Raw genomic sequence first — 20492 nt, forward strand, 5'->3', positions numbered from 1 at the left:
TCAGTTACAGTCTCATATGTCAAATCTAGAAGATAGGGCCAGAACTTATTCTATGAAGAAAACTTCCCATTGCAAATGCTTTTATTGGGTTGGCCAAAAACGGGTGGGAAAAAACCTAATGAACCTTTTTGGCCAACAGTACTATTAAGGCAGAAAAAAGGGGAAAATACACAAATTAATCATTAACTTTATTAAAAAGTTTTAAAAATACAAAAATTCTGAGATATAAATTTAAAAGCAGAAAGTAATGAACTAGAATGCAATTCCCAACAGAATTAAAAATTACAATCTATTATTTGCACCTTTTAAAAAAGAATCATCATCTACCAAGTCTATCCCTTTCAAAATATTCACACAGATAAGCAATATCAGACAAACAATAAAATAACTCTCAATACAGAAGAATTTAAAGCATAAAAGAAGACATGTACTAATTTTACATTATTAAATTTGAAAATCTTAATAAAAGGCAATTCTTTGGAAAAAGATTATCAAAAGTGACTAAAAACCCTGAATAATAACTGAGGAAGAAAGAGTTGTCCAATATTCCCCCCAAACAACACTAAGTCCATGTAATTTTGAAACTAATTTCTATCACACCTTCAAGGAATAGATAATTTCTATGCTAAAAATGATACAAAGCTCAATTTATTTTCATAACCTTGATGGTAAAACCTGTCAAAAACTGTATACCCAAATAGTAATACCAATTAAATTTATAAATACACACGCAAAAGTTCAAACAATGTATTAGCAAATTAATGCAACAGTACACCATGATCAAAAGGGTTCATTCTAGGAATGTGAGGATGACATCATTATCAAATCTATGACTAACACGAAGAGAAAAAAGCAAAAGAAAGAAAAACCCCACGATTATCTCACTAGATGATAAAAAAGGCTTTTGATGAAAACTTAACATCTGATACTGATAAAAACAGTCACTATCTTAGTAATAGAAGGGTACCTCCTCCACACAGCCTATTGAAATGAATGACCAGCACAGAACTTAATGATGATACATTAGAGGTAGTTTCACTAAAGATAGAGAAGATAAAGGTGGCTACCATCACTGCTATTATTTAATATTATTCTGGAATTTCTTTCTAACAAAAGAAAACAGAAATGAGGTTTGGATATTCAAAAGCCCTTACAAGTCATTAGTATTTAGGGAAAACTATTATAATTTTCTAAAACCTCAAGGAAATAAAGCAAAAAAAAAAAAAGAGAGAGAGAGGGAATTAAGTCACACAAGACATATACAACAATCAACTGCTTTTCTTTAAAACAGCAATAACCAGTTTGAAAAAGATGATGAAGAAACAGTTCCCAGTCACAATAACCACAAAACATATAACCACTCAGGAATAAAGTCAACAAGACTATTACTGGAAATGCAGATAACAATTGGGGGAAAATTAGACTTCTGTAACTTTTAAAGTCACATAAAGGGTAAAACCTTAAAAGAAAAAGAAAGAAAAACAAGTGCATGTTTTTATAATCTTGGGCTTGTAAGAGGTCTTTTAAACTTTCACATCAAAGGCAGTAACTACGAAGAAAATGTAGATCTGACCACATAAAAACTTAAAAGTATTATATTGCAAAATATACCATATAGAAAAGGAAAGGAAAAAATGACAAAACTGGGGAAAGAATCGACAGTATATGACAAAGAGTTAAGATATTTAACAATATAGTGAGTTCTTATGAAGCCATTAGAAAAGCCTAAAGATCTCAATGGGCGGGGGCGGGGGGTGGGGGAGGATAATGGCAAGAGCTTTGAACAAGCAGTTCACTAAAGAACACTAAAAAATAGCCAATAAACATTAGAAAGTTGTTCAATTAATTGGTAATCAGTTCAGTTCAGTTCAGTCGCTCAGTCGTGTCCGACTCTTTGCAACCCCATGAACCGCAGCACGCCAGACCTCCCTGTCCATCACCAACTCCCGGAGTCCACCCAAACCCATGTCCATTGAGTTGGTGATGCCATCCAGCCATCTCATCCTCTGTCATCCCCTTCTCCTCCTGCCCTTAATCTTTCCCAGCATCAGGGTCTTTTCAAATGAGTCAGCTCTTTGCATTAGGTGGCCAAAGTATTGGAGTTTCAGCTTCAACATCAGTCCTTCTAATGAACACCCAGGACTGCTCTCCTTTAGGATGGACTGACTGGATCACCTTGCAGTAAAAGGAACTCTCAAGAGTCTTCTCCAACACCACAGTTCAAAAGCATCAATTCTTCAGCGCTCAGCTTTCTTTATAGTCCAACTCTCACATCCATACATGATCACTGGAAAAACCATAGCCTTGACTAGACGGACCTTTGTTGACAAAGTGATGTCTCTGCTTTTTCATATGCTATCTAGGTTAGTCATAACTTTCCTTCTAAGGAGTATGTGTCTTTTAATTTCATGGCTGCAACCACCATCTGCAGTGATTTTGGAGCCCAGAAAAATAAAGTCAGCCACTGTTTCCACTGTTTCCCCATCTATTTGCCATGAAGTGATGGGACCAGATGCCATGATCTTAGTTTTCTGAATGTTGAACTTTAAGCCAACCTTTTCACTCTCCTTCTTCACTTTCATTAAGAGGCTCTTTAGTTCCTCTTCACTTTCTGCCGTAAGGGTGGTGTCATCTGCATATCTGAGGTTATTGACAGTTCTCCCAGGAATCTTGATTCCAGCTTGTGCTTCTTCCAGCCCAGCATTTCTCATGATGTACTCTGCATATAAGTTAAATAAGCAGGGTGACAATATACAGCCTTGACGTACTCCTTTTCCTATTTGGAACCAGTCTGTTGTTCCATGTCCAGTTCTAACTGTTGCTTCTTGACCTGCATACAGATTTCTCAAGAGGCAGGTCAGGTGGTGTGATATTCCCATCTCTTTCAGAATTTTCCAGAGTTTATTGTGATCCACACAGTCAAAGGCTTTGGAATAGTCAATCAAGCAAAAATGTTTTTCTGGAAGTCTCTTGCTTTTTTGATGATCCAGCGGATGTTGGCAATTTGATCTCTGATTCCTCACCCTTTTCTAAAACTAGCTTGAACATCTGGAAGTTCATGGTTCACGTATTGCTGAAGCCTGGCTTGGAGAATTTTGAGCATTACTTTACTAGCGTGTGAGATGAGTGCAATTGTGTGGTAGTTTGAGCATTCTTTGGCATTGCCTTTCTTAGGGATTCGAATGAAAACTGACTTTTTCCAGTCCTGTGGCCACTGCTGAGTTTTCCAAATTTGCTGGCATATTGAGTGCAGCACTTTCACAGCATCATGTTTCAGGATTTGAAATAGCTCAACTGGAATTCCATCACCGCCACTAGCTTTGTTCGTAGGGATGCTTCCTAAGGCCCACTTGACTTCAGATTCCAGGATGTCTGGCTCGAGGTGAGTGATCACGCCATCGTGATTATCTGGGTGGTGAAGATCTTTTTTGTACAGTTCTTCTGTGCATTCTTGCCACCTCTTCTTAATATCTTCTGCTTCTGTTAGGTCCATACCATTTCTGTCCTTTATTGAGCCCATCTTTGCATGAAATGTTCCCTTGGTATCTCTAATTATCTTGAAAAGATCTCTAGTCTTTCCCATTCTGTTGTTTTCCTCTATTTCTTTGCACTGATCGTTGAGGAAGGCTTTCTTATCTCTCCTTGCTATTCTTTGGAACTCTGCATTCAAATGGGTATATCTTTCCTTTTCTCTTTTGCTTTTCACTTCCCTTCTTTTCACAGCTATTTGTAAGGCCTCCTCAGACAGTATTTTGCTTTTTTGCATTTCCAAGGTAAGAGAAACCCAAGTAAGACGGTAGGCACTGAGAGAGAGTATCAGAGGACAGATAGACTGAAACCACAATCACAGACAACTAGCCAATCTGATCACACTGACCACAGCCTTGTCTAACTCAATGAAACTAAGCCATGCCGTGTGGGGCCACCCAAGATGGCGAGGTCATGGTGGAGAGGTCTGTCAGAATGTGGTCCACTGGAGAAGGGAATGGCAAACCACTTCAGTATTCTTGCCTTGAGAACCCCATGAACAGTAGGAAAAGGCAAAAAGACAGGACACTAAAAGATGAACTCCCCAGGTCAGTAGGTACCCAATATGCTACTGGAGACCAGTGGAGAATAACTCCAGAAAGAATGAAGGGATGCACCCAAAGCAAAAACACCACCCAGTTGTGGATGTGACTGGTGATAGAACCAAGGTTCGATGCTGTAAAGAGCAATATTGCATAGGAACCTGGAATGTTAGGTCCATGAATCAAGGCAAATTGGAAGCGGTCAAACAGGAGATGGCAAGAGTGAACATCAACATTCTAGGAATCAGTGAACTAAGATGGACTGGAATGGGTGAATTTAACTCAGATCACTGTTATATCTACTACTGTGGGCAAGAGTCCCTTAGAAGAAATGGAGTAGCCATCATAGTCAACAAGAGAGTCCGAAATGCAGTACTTGGATGCAATCTCAAAAACGACGGGATGCTATCTGTTCGTTTCCAAGGCAAACCATTCAACATCACGGTAATCCAAGTCTATACCCCAACCAGTAATGCTGAAGAAGTTGAAGTTGAACAGGTCTATGAAGACCTACAAGACCTTCTAGGACTAACACCCAAAAAAGATGTCCTTTTCATTATAGGGGACTGGAATGCAGAAGTAGGAAGCCAAGAAACACCTGGAGTGACAGGCAAATTTGGCCTTGGAGTACAGAATGAAGCAGGGCAAAGGCTAATAGAGTTCTGCCAAGAGAAGGCACTGGTCATAGCAAACACCCTCTTCCAACAACACAAGAGAAGACTCTACACATGGACATTACCAAATGGTCAACACCAAAATCAGACTGATTATATTCTTTGCAGCCAAAGATGGAGAAGCTCTATACAGTCAGCAAAAGGAAGACCAGGAGCTGACTGTGGCTCAGATCATGAACTCACTGCCAAATTCAGACTGAAATTGAAGAAAGTGGAGAAAACCACTAGACCATTCAGGTATGACCTAAATCAAATCCCTTATGATTATACAGTGGAAGTGAGAAATAGATTTAAGGGACTAGATCTGATAGACAGAGTGCCTGATGAACTATGGACGGAGGTTCGTGACACTGTACAGGAGACAGGAATCAAGACCATCCCCAAGAAAAAGAAATGGCTGTCTGAGGAGGGCCTTACAAATTGGTAATTAAATAAATGTAAAATAAAATAACATACCATTCATTTTCTTCACTCTCAAGTCAGAAAGGAAAAAAAAATAATACCCAGTGTTGTTGAAAATATGAGAAAAATAGCAAAACTTTTCTGAAGGAAGGTTTTACAAAATGTAACAAAAGTCTCAACAAAACATGCAATTTTTGGACATCAAAATACCACTTCCAGATTATCCTCAAAATCAAGCCATTAAAAAGAAAAAAAGATATAGCCTTAAAAATAGTCATCATTGTGACATTGTTTACAGTAAGCAGAAATTAGAAAAGTAAACACTGAAAATAAGACTGGATAAGTAAATGATAGTACAGCATATTACACAGAGTACAGCAACCATTAAAACGACATTACCACGAAAGGAAGAAGAGCTTGTGAACCAAGTGACATGCAAGTGACGGTCACAATTCTTATTTTAAAAGAGGAAATGTGGGCATCACTGGTGGCTCAATGTGAAGAATCCACTTGCCAATGCAGGGACCGGTTGGATCCCTGGTCCGGCAAGATCTCACATGCCTTGGAGCAAGTAAGCCCATGCGCCACCTTCTACTGAGCACACACACTGCAACTAACGAAGCCTGCTCACCCAGAGCCCGTGCTCCGAGACAAGAGAAGCCACACAGTGAGAAGCCTGAGCACCGCAACCAGAGTAGTCCCCGCTTGCTGCAACTAGAGAAAAAGCCTGCGCAGCAATGAAGACCCGGCACAGCCATAAATCAATAAATAATTTGTTAAAAAAGATGAAATGTGTGTATGTTTCACACATTTACGTGTGTTAATATATACATTTTCTTCTTTATAGGAAAAAAATTTTAAAGGACAAAAATGTTAACTGTTTTATTTCCAGACAATGCAATTATGAGAGTAGTAATTATCTAAGTTGTGCCAAAATTTAGTGGCTTAAACAAAAAAGACATTCATTAAACCCACTTCTACGGGAAACGAATCTGGGACACAGCTTAGCCAGGTGGTTCTGCGTTAGGGTTTTCCATGAGATTTCAGTCAGGATACTGGCTGAGGCTACAGTCATCTAAAGACTTAACTGGGGATCCACGGATTTGCTTCCAAGAAGACGGTCACACGGTTTCTGGCAGGACCAGTTCCTTGCTGTGTGGACCTCTTCACAGACAGCTACGCTGCATCACAGGGCAGCTGGCAGCCCCAGAGCCAAAAGTGATCAAGAGAGAGCAAGATGGAAGATGCAATGTCTTTTACCACCTCCCACAGAAAGTCACACTGTTAACCCTGCTACACTGTATTCCTTAGAAGCAAGTCACTAAGTCCAGATCACACTCCAGGGGAGAATTATGAATATACGAATTAATACTATTTACTTCTTGAAGGAAATACTACCAAATCTGTGGATATATTAAATCCCCAAAGCAGGTGCCTTGTGGCATACTCAGAAAAAGATAACTTATTTACTAAATAAAAAAGTTAATTTCACAAATATACACACACATGCACATACATAGATGGAGACAGCTAAAAAAACCAAATATCCTCAATAAGTGTAAGTGTCTGCCAAAAAAGGCAACACGATCCTAAGTTGGAAGAACAAGAAAAGGGCAGCGAGCGCCAGTGCTGTGGTATTCTGTGCCGTGAGGACGACCTCCAACATGTCCCGTTCAGCTCTGAGCGCTGCTCTTACCAAAATCTCGGTGGAAAACCAACAAACAGGAGTGCACCTCCTAGACAAAGCTACTTCTGCATGAGAAACAGTCTGGAGGGAAACGGTATTTGGTTTCAAAGAGAAGACGCGAGGGGGCAAAAAAGCAAGAAATCGCTGCCTTAGAAATGAATGAAAAGTTGCCATGTGGAAAAGTTAAAAGACTTAAGATCAGAACTTGAACCAATGAATCAGAGTCACAGGTATGCAAAGTGGCTCATACAAGAACTTTCTAACAACAGGTTGATAAAAACAAGAATGAGGTGCTCATGACTGTTCCTGGAACTACAGAGTCTGTGGAGATGCTGCCACTCCCTCAGCTGCTGAGGTTCATGTCCAGCTGGTTGTTCCCTCCTCACACTGATGTGGCTGGTGAGAAACCAACGCTATGGCCTCTCCCACAGCAACACACCTGACAGCAGGGCGTAAGCCAAGAGGCATCCGTGAAATGCACAGTGTCTGGGGAGCATAGTGCCTGCCACACAGTATGCACTTTATAAAAGTGAGCTATGATTTCTGCATCGACTCAAAACGTGACAAGATGTTCCCTAAGGTTCCTTTCAATTTCTAAGACTTCAAAAATAAGCTAAAATCACTGTAATTAACTACTAATCCTGATGGTCAGTTGCAATGAAATACTTAAGGGTAGGAATGAGAAAATTAATCTTCAATGCCAGGATGGCTGGCCATGCTTTGGGAAACCGGAAAGAACAGAGGCAATCACTTAAACAGAAATGTAAAAAATGAAAACTAAACACATTCAAACAAGTCATCCCTCCCTGATGTACATGGTCTGCTTTCTGAAATGAAGGTATTTTAAAAAGGAGGCACCAAAATGGACTACTTTACCTACTCGGAGCAAATTAGATTACTACAACTAGTTTATGAACCCAAGCCTGCCAACTACCCACCACAACTGAAAACTTACTTTTTGGGAGCCAGCAGCCTGGACATTCTGCCATGTTGCTACAGGTTCTGTAGCTGTGTGCCACTCTGGGTAAGTTTTCGTGAGTAACTTCACAAAGGTGGATTTTCCCACAGCTGCAATGCAAACAGCATGTATTGGGACACTTCCCAAATCAGGGTCACAGGAGAAGGCTGCTACTCAACCCTTCCACAAATGCCCAACTTGGCAGCCAAATCACTGTCAGACTGACGATGGATCATGCCATGCTAACCGGAGTCACTATAATGAATGCAGGTAACAGGGAGGAAAAACACCCCTAAGATTTGATTTGTAATTTTAATGCCCCAACCTCCCAGAGGAAACAGAGTGTTTAATAATAGTTAAAAATGGAATAGACTCTCAAAAGTAGATGAAATCAACCACTTATGTTGTAAACCTTGAATCACAGTCATTTATTCTGTGACAGTATAAAATTGCAAGCTTTTCAGTAGAAAATGAAGACAATGACCCTCATTCATTCAACAAATCTAGCCAACATTCAGGGAGTGCTATTACGTGCTCAGAACTGTCTGGCACTGGTGGTACAACGGTAAACAAAACACAGGATGGATTCTGCCCTCATCGAGCTTGTATGAGAGACAGACACCAAATAAACACATGAGTAACTAATAACAAACTGTGTCAAGTGCTAGGAAAGAAAAATGTATGTTGACTCTAATGTCGCTCAAAAGATCAAGGAAGGGTCCTCTGAAAAATATGACCTGAGGTGAGAGCTAAAAGATGAGGACTGGTCAGGTCAAGGGAGGGGTAAACGGAGAGGGAGCAGCCAGACCAAGGGTGGGGGGAAAGGTCAGGAAAAGAGAAAAAGAGTGCACAAGAAGACAGAAGAGAAATCTTTGGCCTTGAAGAAGGCACTGCAGCGACAGTGTGGTCAAAACAGGGAGAAGAATGGCTCAAAATGACTGAGGAGGGGGCAGCAGGCAGGGCGGGGCCAGGTCACACGGGGCCTTGTACCATGGCAAGAAGTCTGAATTCTGTTCTAAGGGCAATGGGAAATCATCGAGGAAGAGTTCTAAGCAGGGAAATGACAAGTTACCATCCCATTTTTAGAAGACACTCCCCCAGCTAGGTAAGAAGGGACTGATGGAGACGTAGGTAGACCAGTTGGAACGTGACAGTAGCTTCAACCAAGGCAATAGCAGAGGAGGTGGAAAGTAGTGACTGCTATGAGAAATATTCTGGGGATGAAATTAACCTAGTACCACAGCATTTACGTTCTCTTTTCCCATTTACACCAACATCTAGCCCACACCCTCCTGAATTCCAGACTCACTATCTAAGAGCCCTCCAGACATTTCCACTTGAATGTCCCACAAGCACCTCCAAGTACGGGCATTCACCAAATGAACTCGCCATCTTCCCCACCAAACTGAGCTTCCTCCCACATCCCAACCTCAGGGTACAACAGCACTATCCCCTCAGTCACAACTTCTTCCTCCTCTGCCGAACTTCAAGTGGCCACCAAGTGCTTTTGAACATGCCTTCTAAAATTTCCCTATCTGTCATTTTCTCTCTATTCCCACTTCCCAGTCAAGACCAGGCTCTCATTTCATGCCTCTCAAAACTCTGGCCTTGCCCTCTTCAATCCATTATTCATACTGCAGCAGCCACACTACACAAAATAACCCTGCTTAAAACCCTCTGACAGGTCCCTACTCCCTTCACGACAAAATTCAAACCCTTTAGCGTGGCCTATCGTGGTGGTGACGATGAAAATCTCTCACTCGTGCCTGACTCTTTATGACCCCATGGACTGCAGCCCACCAAGCTTCTCTGTTCATGGAATTCTCCAGGCAAGAATAGGTTGGAGTGGGTTGCCACTTTCTTTTCCAGGGGATCTTCCTGATCCAGGGATCAAACCCAGGTCTCCTGTATTGCAGGCAGATTCTTTACTGCCTGAGCCGCCAGGGAAGCCCAGCATGGCCTGTAAGACATATCAAACCCTGGCCCCTGCAGAGATCGCTCCGCCTCGGCCTCTCTGCAGACATCCTGAGCCCCTGCTGGACCAAACACCTTGCAACTTTAACCAGGCTGTGTTGTCTGCTGCAAATGTGACTATGATATGCTTTACCCCTTCCTAGAGCGCCTCCTCTCCTCCTCTGACCAACTGCTACCCAGTCTTCAAGATTCTGCTTAGATACACAGCCTGTGTGCAGCCTTTCAGGACCTTACACCTATAAGCTGGATTGGCCTGGCAATGCATGTGCTTGGCCTGGCAATGTGGATAAGACTCCATCACTGCCACTGTAATTCTGTTTCTCTAGATAGAAGATGGGGTTCCTCCAAGGCAGGAACCAAAGCTCAGACTAATCACCTAGCCGAGTGAATAAAACATACATTATTAATTTCAGTTCCCTATGAAACCCACAACTGTTAAAAACCAAAACATGAACCAAAACAATTGAGCACTTGGAGCTCAATGTCCCCTATCAAAGATGACCTTTCTCAAGTGAATTCTACCCTTAGGAGGAACCCAAATGGAACCAAGAGAAGGAAAGGGGAGGCATCCTTCCAGTCGATTCTATCAGCCATTCATGGTTGATGATTGGGAGTAAAGAGATATCTCAGCACAAGAGCCCACACATCCAATATGTGACATTTTATTACACACTGCTCCAACTCCTCTCTGAACACAGGGGGTGAAGAACACACACAGAAACCTGTGCATTTTGTATAGTCATGCTCATCTCTCAATCCCACGTCCACCGAGCTCCCGTGTGCCTCTGCTCCTCCCACACTTCAGTGAATAAACGCCTTCCCCTGCTCTGCTCGGCCTGTGTCTAAATCCCTTTCCCCACCATGCCCAAGGCCCACCTCTTCCACAAAGTTCAGGACATCTCTAGCTCACACCAAATTCCTACCATGTTGGGCAGATGACTCAAATATTTATTAACTGCCTCTGATACATTTAGCATTTAATTGGTTTGATTTTTCATGGGTCTCAATTTTGGTTTCCTAACAGAATCTGAATCTCTGAGGCTGGATCCCAGGAATCCACATTTTTAAAGTATGCCCCACGTGACTGTGATGTAGACTTACATTTCAGATTGCTATCCAGAACAATCTGATCACAATCAACAGAGGTGGTTTTTAAAAAATACAGGTTCCAAAACCACATCCCAGACTACCAAATAAGACCTTCTAGGCTTGTGATGGAGTGCCCATCAAGGTCGCAGAAACTACAAGCTGGTTGAATTTTCTATTATCAGACAGCTGCCTGCCCTGAATCGTCCCTAGTTCAAAATATTTGGCAGAGATGGTCAATATTTAGATTGCAGGTTGTTGATAAAGGTTAAAACATGGTTTCTGGCTATGGGCTGAAAAACTATTTTAATTCACATGAAAAGATGAAGGTAACTGATTTCTTACATGTTTGGGGTAAAATGGTTGTTAGAATTAAATTTTTTAAAAGTTAAAAACAACTACCCAAGGAACAAGTGCAGATGGGAAGAAGGGCCCTGAGGGGTAGGGTGTGCCAACTTCGTCTCTGAGATCAGACACTATTAGTTCATCCAAGGGCAGTCAGTACTCTGAGAAACCGACTGGTGCTATTTAAACACACAAAAGCCGGAATGCCAATAAATGAGATGTAATGGGAAAAATACAGTCCCAATTACTGCAACAATCACAGCAATGCAACACCCCCAACTTGCACACCACTCCTCACTCCAAAAATTTTGGAAAGCCACTTTAGAAATGAGAAGCTAGACTTTCAGCAAAGAATAACAGTGAATGCTGATGGAAGGTCCTAGGAACTTTGCCATCCATGTCACTGTAGGGCTCGGACAGCCTGGGTAATTTATCATAGAATGACCACAGAACTGCACTCCAATGGAGCTCATTTGTGCCAAGCACCACCGACCAATACAGAATTATTTAAAAAAAATAATTCAAAATTATGTATTTATAACACATAACTTTTTTTTAGGTTATGATACTTGACCATAATAGTTTTTTTTTTCCTTTTAAGTTTTTTTTTTATTTTTTTAAGACTTAGGTTTTAAAATGTTCCCAGGGGGTTCATAAGAATGGTGCTGTCTGGTTCTCCACTGCTACACTGGTCTCCTCCTAGTGACCAGAACATCTGTGTCCAGACTTTCTCTTCTTCAGAATGATACTGGGCCAACTGAAAAACGCCTCTCTTGTCTGGTCTCTATGCTGAGCACCAGCGTCCTCTGATATCATTATCTCAGACTTATCACAATTAACCACTCTCTTTCAGTATACTTCTGATATCATGAAATTTGGGAGGTATCAGACCTCATGAGCAGCATCAAACCTTCCCTTAGGGCCGTGGCCATCGATGTACTTCATTATGTGTGCTGTGACTTGAGAAAGGGTGGGAGGTACTTTGTTATTGGAGCACATTACATCAACAAGTGGATTTTTATTAGCACCAGTATGGTCATTCCACAGGCTGGATCAAACAGTTCTGTTGTTACCATTCATCTTTTCCTAAATCATGCTTTTTTTTCCTCCCACAAGTTTTTCTATAAACTAGCAATACAATGCCTGTTACAACGACATTATACTAAAGCCTAGTAGTTAAGATAGTATCTTGATTAACACTCAAAACGATTTATCATTTTGAATTTAATATAGCCGTAGTTCATGGGGGCCTCTTAAATATACCATCAACTCCAGGCATTTTCTTCTGAACAAGATGTAAAATCCTTTACCAAGAAGCAAGCAAAAGCAGTAAACATAAAACTGTCTATCTTTAAGCAAAAAAATTCTTCCAAAGAAAATTTAAAGCCTTTATTTCAGGAACTATATCTGATGCTACATTCATTCATTCAACCAACAGATGTTTACAGAGTAGCCACTAATGGTGGGTACTATAAAATGAAGTAAGCTGAGATGCTGCCCTCAAGGAACTTATATTGAGACTAAGTACCCACAATCAGACAGGCTCTGAGCCTAAAAGCATTCTGGGGAAAAAACATCAGCTGACTTAAAAGAAACTTGATATATTTCAGCCCTGATTACTTTTGTCTTCTTTCATGAGAAGAAAAAAAAAATCATTGTTAAAGAAGAAAAAAAAAAACATTCCTCACAACTTCCAAAGTGTAAGTTAAGCTTCTGCATTCAGCACAAGACCCTCGCTGATCGGTAATGCCCTCCCCAGCTCTGCCCACCAGCTGATTCATCCTTTCACTGTCGCCTTCTCAGTGAGGTCTCCTTGAACTCTCTCCAGCTCCACTTTATCCCTGGGCATAGTTAATTACTGCCTGTGCTGGTTTAAAAGGCATCACAGTGTAATTGTTGACTCATCAGTCTCTCCAGCTAGACTGGGAACTCATGTTTTGAAGACAGGGACTAACCTTATTTCCTTTGCATCCTGAGTATCTGGCCAGGTGCTAAGAATGAGATGGATGGATGGAATGATGTAAATCACAGAAACAGAGAATCCAATTTATTCCCAACACTGTTTCCAATATACAAAGATTCCTTTTTTCCCTAGGAATCTTGCCCAAATGTTTACACTTAATGAAAATAAAAGATGACACTAGTGATGTTAAATCACTAATTTTGAATGCTGGAGGATATGTTATTAGGAATGCTCTCTACTGCTTTACATACAAGCCTCTAAATGGCAAAAGGGAGGTTTCTTCTTCTCTGTTGGGTCTTTGAAAACCAAAATGAAAAAAAAAAAAAAGAGAGAGAGAGAGACTAGTCTGAGATGACTCACTAACAATAGTTTCTACAGCAATCCTTTCTTCAATTTAGGTTTGGAAACACAAAATAACTGACTTTGGAAGGTGATAATACACTTTAGTGATGGATACACTTATTTTAAAAAGATAGACTAGGTATTTTATTTTTTAGATTTTAAGGGATTCTAAGACCCAAGCTTTGACTTTTAATTATAACATATGGCTCACAACTCATGCTAGATGCCATTACCTGCTGCTTCACTGATCTATTTTCCTTATGTGCTACTGTGTGTACCTGCAGGATCAGATTCACAAGATTTAGAGCAGCAGAACAAGTCCCTCTAAACCTATCTAACTCCAGCTGGGACAGGGGTTCACCTTCCCCTGTTCAGGTTTCCTGAATGGATACTCTGATTTTTTGGGGGGGAGTAGGGGGAAATGCCACCTGTGGTTAGAGAACAAGATAACTGTTTGATCTGATTGTAAAAGCAGTTTATTGTATTTCCTCTGTGGATACCAATGACTAACTTGCACATGGCTATCACAGCCTAGGATTCAAGCATCTAGCAAACACTGAATGAGCACAATAGGCCACACATGCGTTAGACGCTGGTGACACAAAGATGAACAAGACACTATGTGGCTAATCTAGGAAAAGTACTGAGGGTGTCAACAATCTCAACAGAACTCAAGTGCTGCAGAAGTTGTGGGTACAAAATGTTATGTGAGCACAGAGGAGGCAGTGCCCAATTCTGTCTGGGGAGAGTCATCACCGTGTGGGGGTGATGGAGAATAATATAATGGGAGATAAAACTAGCAAGAGCCAGATTAAGATCCCCCAGTCCACTTTGCATTAGTCACACTTCCTTTGGGCAACTGCATTCACTTCCAAGACTTCAACAACTACCCTGACAAGTCAACAACTTCCAAGTCTGGGATTGCAGCTCCAATCTGTCTATTCACTTCAAGGCACTTACTCTAACCTACCTCAGGTTCTCTAATCTACCTCAGGACATCTATCTTGTCTCAGAGGCACCTCCTCCAAATATCACTCTTATGTCCCCAGACTACTTCTTCCTTCATTCCCATCCTCAGTGTTCAGTCAGTGTCTAAATTAAGGCTCCTTATCTCTCACTGCCAAGTGAGAGGTCCTGTCAATTCCATTTCCAAAATCTTTCTCACACCATCACAATGTCTGATGATGTCCACCATTCTCTCTGTTCAGGCCTGCAGCTTCCCTCCCTCCAACAACTACAATGGCCACAACACCTAGTCTGTCTACCCCAACATTCATTCAACAAACTGGATGCAAGGCATGATGGGTACTGCAGCAAATAAGACATACAAAATGCCCACTTTATGAAGCTTTATTTTTATTCATTCACTCTAGTCCATTTCCTTCTAAAAATTAATCTGGCCATGGCACACACTAGCTTTAAGTCTTCAGTAGCCTCCCACAGCCTACACGAGAAATTCCTAGCTGTTCAACATCTGGCAAATCCTACCCTTCCAAATTCTTGTTCTGCTATCCTCTCACAGGCCCTTCAAACTCCAGACACAAGCCTGATATTAAAACTGCATGTTTCCTGAGGCTCTGTGTTGGCAAATATTACTTCCTGTGCCTGGAACACTCTTTCCTCTGGGGGAGGAATTCCTACCCCAGAGATTCCAAGTTTCCATGTCAGAACATAGCACTCATCATTTGGTATAGAAATTATGTTTAGAAGTCTGCTCCTCCCACTTAGCTGTGAGTTCCTTAAGGAGAAGGCCTGGACCACATCTGAGTCTACCTCCACAGTAGGCACTCATTGAGCTTCGGCTGCAGGAGAGAGCAAGGAGGAGGCACAGAAATCTGGAAAGGATAAGAAGAGAAGCAAAAGGCAGGAAAACTGGGATAGGCAGTTCAAATTTCACTTGATCATCTGTCCAGACCACTCATTTTGTGAAGTACTCTGTACCTCTCTGGGCTCTGAGGACAAAGTTTCCTTTAGTGGCATGTTTCCCAAAGTATAGGACAGAAAATCTTTTTAAAAAAACACCATTAAAAAAAAAAAAAACAAACCACCATGAGGCAGGTAGCCCCTCTCATTCCCTTCAATGTTTCTGATTTAGCTGGAGAAAAACATACATCTGTGGTGACTGGTCTCACTTAAAATTCAAGACCACTGAGTCCAAATGGGTCCTTAAAGCCGCCCAGCAGTTCTACATTTCTCCTGCTCACTTGCCAGACTATTTCATGTCTTTCCTCTCTCCTCACACTCAGCTGATCTTTCTTCCTATTCTACTGACAAACTGACACAACCAGAATGTTCCCCAAGTTCCCACCGCACCTACTCAAGTCAGTAATCATTTATGTTGCCATTCTCCCTGTTTATTAGGGATAAACTGCTCCTAGCTAAAGCCAATCTCTCTTTCTTAACTTGAGCAAGAAATTCCATTCCTTCCTGCTTACTAAAATGACTCTGGCAAGTCTATCCTCTCTCCTGTTTCACCAATTTTCTCCCCTTCTACCAGCTTATAAATATGATCTAATTCCTCTTACGAAAAGAAAAGGGAAAAAAAAAATCCTAACTCTCTCAAACCCTCGTCCCATTTGAGCTATTATTCCACACCTCCCCTTTCAAGGAAAACTGCAAACAGTGGTCTTAACCCACTGTTTCCAATTCCTCACTTCCCATTCTCCTTGAACCTCTACAATCAGACTTTCATGACCCCACTCCTATAAATTGTTCAAGTTCACCAAAGAGTTCCATTACTCAAACAGCATTACACAGTTGATCATTTCTTTCCCAAACAGCTTCTTCACTTAGTTTCCAGTATACCATGTTTCGGCTCTCCTCTCACCTCAGTGGTCATTCCTTCTTTGTCTCTTTTGCTGGTTCCTTCCCATCATCTCAATCTCTCTTAACATTTGCATGCCCAGGACATGGTCCTCTCTATCAACATACATAGGCTCCTGGCTTTAAATACCATCTACATGTATAACTACAATCCAGGGAGACTCTCAACTCTAGACTCATATATCAAACTAACTATAAAACAGCCTTACTTAGATATCTAATAAGCATATAAAAACCTAACATGCCTAAAACCAAAAACTTGAAACCACCTTTCTGTCCCCAGGCTGTTATTCCCACTTTTCTCTATCTAAGAAAACTGGAACTCCATCTTTCAAGTTGCTCAGGCCAGAATGATTCGAGTCATCACTGACCCCTTTTATGTTTTACTCCACAATTTCCTGTTACCAAATCCTGTGTGCCCTACCCTAAATGAAATTAGAATCGAGTCACTTCTCACCACCTCCACTGTTAACATCCTGGTCCTACACACCATAACTCATCACTGCAGCAACTTCCTGACACCTTCTATTTTCAACATATCAGCCAGAGTGATCTTTTTATAATCTTAGTCAAATCAAGTCACTTGACTCCTCAAATCTTCCAACAGTTTCTCCTCTCAGTCAGAGTAAAATTCCATAATGGACTACAAGGCCTATACAATCAAGCCACCCCTTACCTTCTGACCTCATTTCCCTCACCTGCCCCTTGCCTCACTGCACTCCAGCCACAGCAGCTTTCCTCTTGTTCCCTGAACACACTTCCCACCTTAGGGCCTTTGCACTTGATCTTTCCTCTGCCTGGAAGATTCTTCTCCACATTATCCACATGGTTCACTCCCTCACCTTCTTCAGGCTTTTGCTCAAATTAACACCTTCTCAGTGAGGCCTGCCTTGACAACTCAACTTAAAATTGCAACTTCCTTCAATTTCTCAATCCTGTATCCCCTCCCTCACACTTTTTAATATCTAACATGCTATTTATTTATGCTGTTTATTGTATATCTCTCTCTACTAGAGTCCCGTGAGAGCAGAGATTTTTATTTGTTCTGTTCACTGCTGTATCCTCAGGGCCGACAGCAGTGCTGAAATATGACAGTTGCTCAAAGGACTATTTGTTGAATGAACAAGTTGAGAAATTGTCAGTTTGCTGCCAAATGTCTTCAATACTTAAAACTTCCTAACCCCTTTTTAGGGCTCAGCACCCTACAGGTAAAAGCTTCAAGTCAGACTTTAGCAACATTAATAACTAACAGTAACTAATTGAATATTGTGCTTTCATTTTATTTTGAAATATTTTTATTTAAGGTACTAGACTTCTATTCACTCTTTTAACAGTTATTTTTAATTTAACACACGTTTTTAAGTTTAAAAGTAAGCTGTTCTAAGAAAAATGTTAAGAAACTATAGTTGGACCAGCAGAGACATGACAAAAACAGTGAAAGTGATATCTGAATGACTGGAGTTTATGAATTTAGGGTAGGGTTGCCAGATAAAATAAGGACATTCAGTTAAATTTGAATTTTAGATTGGGGGGGTATGTTCCAAATACTGCATGGGACACGCACTAAAATATTACTCGTTATCTGAAATGCTATTTTAAATGGACATCCTTTTTTCCTCCCCTCAATCTAGCAACCTCATCTTAGGAGAACAAAGAAATTGCACCCTTCTCTTTGTCGCTTCCATTTTGATCTACCAAAACAAGCTAGCTCGTGTCCCATTAACAGACTGCGTGGCTTTTATGCCTTAATAAACGGGTATCCCTGTGGGGCAGTACGAAGGCCTGACGTCTGAAAAATCCAAGAGGCAAAGGCACACAGCGCACTTTGAGTGGGGAAAGGTCTGGCAGCTCAGAACAAGGAGCCCGGCCACATCATATCGAAAAAGAAGGGGTTCTGGGCCCAGCTCCCTTTCCTAGCCTCTCAGGAACCTGCTCTGCGGAGGCCGAAGCCTGGCAGCTACTTTCTGGCCCTTACCAATGTTGCCTTCGATGGAGAGCCTTCGGGGACCACGCCCCGCGTGTAGACCCCTGGAAGGGGGCACACCCTCGAGTAAGCGCTGAGCCATGAACTTCGAGGATGCGCGCAGCAACCTTAGATAGAGCCGGCCAGCGGTCATCCCACCCACGATTCACGCAGCGATCACTTCCGTCGAGAGCACTTCCGCCCCCGATACTGCTGTTTAGACACTCCGGCGCACCTTTGACGTCAGGCGGGAAGTAGGTGGGGTTGAGTTGGCTCGAAGGGAGGGGCCAAGGGGGAAAACCTCTCTGTTCTCGCGATATTTGTAGGAAAGTGTTGCAAGAAAGACTTCTAATGTGGGATACTGGAGAGATTACTGAAATTTGGAGTAGCTGCCGCTTTATTCGCTCCTGTGTTTGTGTTCATTGGAAAAGCAACATTTAAAAACTGCCATAAGCCAACAACTTTGCATATTTGTCTCACTTTAGAATAAATTTCGTAACTAAAGACAAGTAAAAATAATTGTAATTTTAAACGAGTTTTTCCCCCAAGCGTTCGTTTTTTTTGCTTTTGTTCTTACGTGGGAAGAAATTGGACAGTTTTAAGTAGGAAAATGATGCAGGCTGATGATTTACACAAGTTAACTTCACATTCCGTATAACTTCCACCGCAATGCTGGTATCTTATTGAATAAATTAGCAAGTTAGTTTGTCAGTTACACTCCACCTCTTGTTTTGCCTCTCGAATAAATATAAAGTTCAATCAGTTGATTTTAGGAGTAAGCAAAAATTCCGTAAGGGTGAAGAGGGTGGAGGGCTTCCAAGTGGTGCAGTGATAAAGAATCAACCCGCCATTGCAGGAGACTAACAGAAAGCTGGTTTCGATCCCTGCGTGGGGAAGATCCCCTGGAGTAGAAAATGGCAACCCACTCCACTATTCTTGCCTGGAAAATTCCATGGACCAGGGGACCCAGTGTGCTACAATCCATGGGGTCAAAAAGAACAGAGACATGACTGAATCCCTGGGAAAGGTTGCAAAGTGAGAGTCTTTGGCTTCTTGCAGGAAGAATTCAAGAGCTAGCCATAGTAAAGTGAAAGCGGGTGTATTTAGGAAGATATAGGCTCCACAATGTATGGGCTGTCTCAAAAGGCAAGAGCACCAGAGGTGTGGAGGTGGTTAGTTTTCATGGGCTGGGTAATTTCATAGGCTAAGGAGTGGGTGGAATATTCTAACATCTTAAAGAAGGGGCAAGAATTTCCAGAAATTGGAGCACCACCCACTTTTTGCCCATTTATGGTCAGCCTCAAAACTGTCATGGTGCCTGTGGGTGTCATTTAGATGTTAATGTATTACAATGAGCATATAATGAGGTTCATCTACTGGAAGTCAAATCTTTTGCCATCTTGGGCTTAGGAGGTTCTAACCTGTTTTTGTGATCTGTTCTTATTAACTGTGCTATTCTTTTAATGGTTGTGCCCTGCTGCCTTCCTGCCAGGCTCCGGACAACTATTTGCAAAGCAGGCACAGGATCTTTTTCCTATATTGATGTTTATATGGGATGGCTGAAGTGGCATTCGTATATTTAGATATAGGTTCAATCCCTGAAGAAGGAGATGGCAACGCACTCCAGTATTTTTTCCTGGGAAATCCCATGAACAGGGAAGCCTGGTGGGCTATAGTCCATGGGGTCGCAAAGAGTTGGACAAAACTGAGCACACACATTACACATACACATACACATACACACACACATTAAAAAATAGATTCTAAATGTATTTAGAAAAAAAAAATTATTTAGGATAACCTGGGTAGAGTGCTAAAGGATATTGGAGCAGCTAAAATCTGTCCCATTCCCCCACTCCCTCCGCCAGTCACTTCTCTATAGAAAAATTACTTCTATTTCTTTATCTATGTAAACTCCGACTTGGGAAAATATTCATCCAAAAAAGTATGAGAAGCTCTCACCATCCTATGGCCTTGTTTGTCGCTTTGCCCTCAGGGTGACTGTGAAGGTTAAATACAAAAGTTGCTGGCAGGTTTAGGTACAGATAGGCAATTAACCTGCTCCTAAAAGTTAGAGCTCCTAAAAATAATTTAACTAATTTATTTGCTTATTTTGAAAATAAGGTGTTTGGCTGCACCTTGTGCATGTAAGATATTAGTTCCCCAACCACGGATTGAACCCACCTCCCCCCATACCTCAACAGT

At 41.5% G+C, this 20492-nt stretch overlaps 1 protein-coding gene across 1 annotated transcript in view; it reads right to left on the reverse strand.

The window, feature by feature from the left end:
* Positions 1-18512, reverse strand: part of DGUOK (deoxyguanosine kinase) — a 35771-nt gene extending 17259 nt beyond the window's left edge. The window contains exons 1-2 of the mRNA XM_043468145.1: positions 18300-18512; positions 7789-7901 (exon numbers count right to left, since the gene is read on the reverse strand). Of these exons, the coding sequence (XP_043324080.1) occupies positions 7789-7901; positions 18300-18441 (255 nt within the window). The 5' untranslated portion in view covers positions 18442-18512. The remainder of the gene's footprint in view (positions 1-7788; positions 7902-18299) is intronic.
* Between the last annotated feature and the right edge of the window lie 1980 nt (positions 18513-20492).

Source organism: Cervus canadensis, chromosome 5 (assembly GCF_019320065.1).
Source record: "Cervus canadensis isolate Bull #8, Minnesota chromosome 5, ASM1932006v1, whole genome shotgun sequence".
Lineage (NCBI taxonomy): Eukaryota > Metazoa > Chordata > Mammalia > Artiodactyla > Cervidae > Cervus > Cervus canadensis.